General features: G+C 37.8%; 1 protein-coding gene across 1 annotated transcript; it reads left to right on the top strand.

Annotated features, from left to right (window-relative positions):
• The first annotated feature begins 863 nt into the window (after positions 1 to 863).
• Positions 864 to 1832, top strand: LOC145503455 (adenosine receptor A3-like). Its single transcript, XM_081482912.1, has one exon. It carries the CDS (start codon positions 864 to 866, stop codon positions 1830 to 1832), a length of 969 nt encoding a protein of 322 aa, XP_081339038.1.
• The last annotated feature ends 1630 nt before the right edge of the window (positions 1833 to 3462 follow it).

Below are 3462 nucleotides of genomic sequence, written 5' to 3'. Positions count from 1 at the left end.
AAGCTGAGGGTTAATTAGAGCCTGACAATTCCATTAAATTCAGAGAGTTAAAATAAAAGGTGATCATTAGACTATCATTTAACAGGCTTGGAAACCCACTGAACAGCTGTTCAAAGAGAAGAAAATTTGCAATTTTCTCTACATTACATAACAGCATTACCTGTTTCCTTTTATTTTTCCATAAGGTTGTGCCATCTTTCTTACGAGCTTTTATTTCGCAAACTCTGCGCAGCGAAGCAGCAAAAGTAAGCCATTCAAGGGATAGCCTTGCTCAAAAGACACATATCTAATTTGAAATTAAACTTGAATAGCTCTAGAATGCTTTTTTTTTTTTTTTTTTTCATTTGAGCCGAGTGTCAACTGCTATAATGCCAACAAATTCATCGAAATAAACTGAATATTTTGTTATTTATCGCAATTTTATTTCCTTTGACATGATCATGAAAAATTACACGCGTTCGTTAATTTCCAGTTTACCCGAGATCTGATACGTGACACGGGGTTCAAATTGGAGAAATTAAAATTACAAATTTCAATTTTATAATTTCAGAATGAATTTTCACAAAAATAGGGGCGAAAATTGCGTACATGTTCGCTATTTGCCGTTAAAAAACTCTGATTTTGAGTCAGATCAACTTACTTTTTAGCAAAATAAGACGTGACGATTGTTTAATTCTTAGCCGATGTAGATTTAAATTACTAGTTATCGCCTGCTGGGTAAATAAGTGTCTTATAAATATTAAACATATACGTTTTAACTTTTTCCTCTTTCCGAACAAAGGGAGGTCGATCCTCAAGTCGATAAAGCTGACATTTGACCACGTTGTAAAGAAATCTTCAACTCTGAAGATCTATTTTCAAGTATGGAGGCGAACGTTACCGAAGATGTACTCAGCTACAAAACAGTACAAAGAATAGTTTGTACAGCTTCTCTGCACGGAGAATATTTTTTCTACCCACTAACAGCTGTAAACATTGTTCTCGCCATCACCGCATTTCTGGAAAATGCTGTGATCCTCGTGGCGCTTCAAAGGAAGAATTCCCTTCATCCGCCATCAAAACTCATGTTCCAATGCCTGGCAGTCACCGATCTCTGTGTTGGTGTTATTGCACAACCTCTATTTATCATTCAGTTCGCGTCTGCCACACATTGTCATTTTCAACTTTGTTTCACCGTTTTGAGCATCAATGACGTGGTTGGCTCGTGTTTAAGTGGAGTGTCTTTGCTGACATTAGCTGCAATAAGCGTCGACAGACTTCTCGCTCTTTCTTTGGGAATGGAATACAAGAAAACGATAACTTTGAAGCGAATGCGCTTGGTGCTGATATTTATATGGATTTTTAACATTTCTGTTAACAGTTTAAGGCGTTTTTGGAGGTACTTTTTAATCTCAAGAGTGACTTCTGCGGTCATTTATTCTTCTCTAGTTATCTCAGCTTTCTGCTACTTTAGGATCTATTTCAAGCTCCGCCATCATAAAAGAATTATGCAAGAAAATGACCAGCAAGGACGACAACTGAACGAAGAATATTTGAATCGCCCTCTGAACATAGAGCGATACAGAAAGACCGTGTCCACTGCATTGTGTGTACAATTAACAATGGTAGCATGTTACCTTCCTTATGGTATAGTCGTAGCTATGGTACGGCATTCTCCATCGCTCAATATTGCCGTTCGCCTTGCAATATCCTTTGTGTTCTTAAACTCATCCCTGAACCCAATTCTCTACTGTTGGAAGATCCGTGGAGTGAAGCTGGCAGTAAAGGACATTATAAGACAGTTGTGTAAATCATGCCTAACTGGGAAATCTGGGGAGGATTTATCTGGCTAGACAAATAGCATTATGCGAACGTTAAAGGACGAAAAAAGTTTCCGTTTCATCAGTGATCGAGACATTGTCGATCTCATTTGAATAGTCACACATTAGCGTTTCATCTATGTACTCAACATTACATGAAAGTACTGCTCTTAGCTTTCATTTGAATGGTCACACACTAGGGTTTCATCTACAGGCTTAAAAGTTAGAACCACCTTGTACGGCATAATAAACAGCACCGCATGAAAGTACTGCTCAATAGCTTTCATTTAAATGGTCACACATACAGGGTTTCATCTTAAAGGAGCTTAGTCAAGTCAGTTATTTTGGCCACGAAAAAAAAATTACCTTTAAATTGAAGGAAACCTGAAAATAGTAGTTTAACAAGATAGAAAAACACCAAAGAGAAAATAATAAACCATAAAGGAACAAGGATGGTTAAGGATGGAGAAGATTGACCCGAATAACAAACGACGAACTTGAAAAAGTTAGGCGACCACGATGACGGGCGCGATGGAGTCAGGCGCTGAATGAAAAACAGCGGCTGTGACGTCAAGCCAACCAAGCAATCAATAGCGGCCAGGCTACACAGCAAAATGTTGCTGGGTCTTTCAAGGCTCGGTGTTTTGAGGTCACTGTAATGATGATGATGAGGTCAATTTGCTTAAGAACGTGAAAGTAGCAAGAACATCGTTCTCGTAGGACGTACCGGGAATGGTGACCAAGGCTAGCAAGCCGCATAGAGTGGTAGCGTTGCCTTGCTTCAGGGTCATCCCTTTCTTACCAGGACTACATACGTAAGAACAGGAGTCGGGTCGATCTGAAAGTAATAATAATAAACGGGAACAAAGACAGTTGTTGTTGTTATTTTTTTTTCCGATCTCGTGTGAAGCTTAGATTATGGATTTATGAAATAAAGATAATTTTGTGGAAAATATATTGAGTGCACAAATGCACTTATAGCGGACCTTTACAGAGTTACAATTTCGATCGTACGAGTTATGCCAAGGTTATCCCAAGCAAAAAAAAAACAAAAGAAACGAAACTGTCTTACTTTACAGCCAATATCTGGTTTAGATATGTGATATGAAACTCAGATTCAGCACTCTACTATTAAATAAGCTTTTGCCAACAAGAATAATGTTTAGTTTAAATCGAATATTTATCTTTTATACTAGTTGACCCACTCTATCAAGTCACTAATTCATTACAAAGTGTTAGAGCCAGAGGCTTGATCATAATCTCCACCTTGAGGCGCAGATTTTTACTCGAGGTCCTACGTATAGTGCTGAGAAGTTTTCCAGGAGATTGATGTAAATTTATGCGATCAATCCTTTCGCCGGATTACGTGACCATGGTTGTGCTCATAACATGTGATTTTACGAATAAAATTCTATACTTTTGAGCATGTAAGCTTCTTTGCCTAGCGCTTCTGGACACGGTATTAACCGACAAATGAGGCACATTTTAACTTCAAGAAATATTAAAAGTAAAGTTATCAGCTTCATTATCAAGACTGCAAAATTCGTTAAATGTCAATTAGTTCAATATCAATTATCCCGGTATAAATCAACTCCTTCAACAATAACTTGATTCTTTTAATTCAGTTTCCTTTCTAATTGCCTCAACAAGCAACAGACCCGTC

This window comes from Orbicella franksi, chromosome 11, assembly GCF_964199315.1.
Source record: "Orbicella franksi chromosome 11, jaOrbFran1.1, whole genome shotgun sequence".
Taxonomy (NCBI): Eukaryota; Metazoa; Cnidaria; class Anthozoa; order Scleractinia; family Merulinidae; genus Orbicella; species Orbicella franksi.
Note: the sequence above shows the minus strand (reverse complement) of the source record. Positions and strands in the feature narration are given on the sequence as shown.

Excerpts from the sequence above, each read along its gene's own strand:
- LOC145503455 (XM_081482912.1), top strand. The coding sequence starts at position 864 with ATGGAGGCGAACGTTACCGAAGATGTACTCAGCTACAAAACAGTACAA.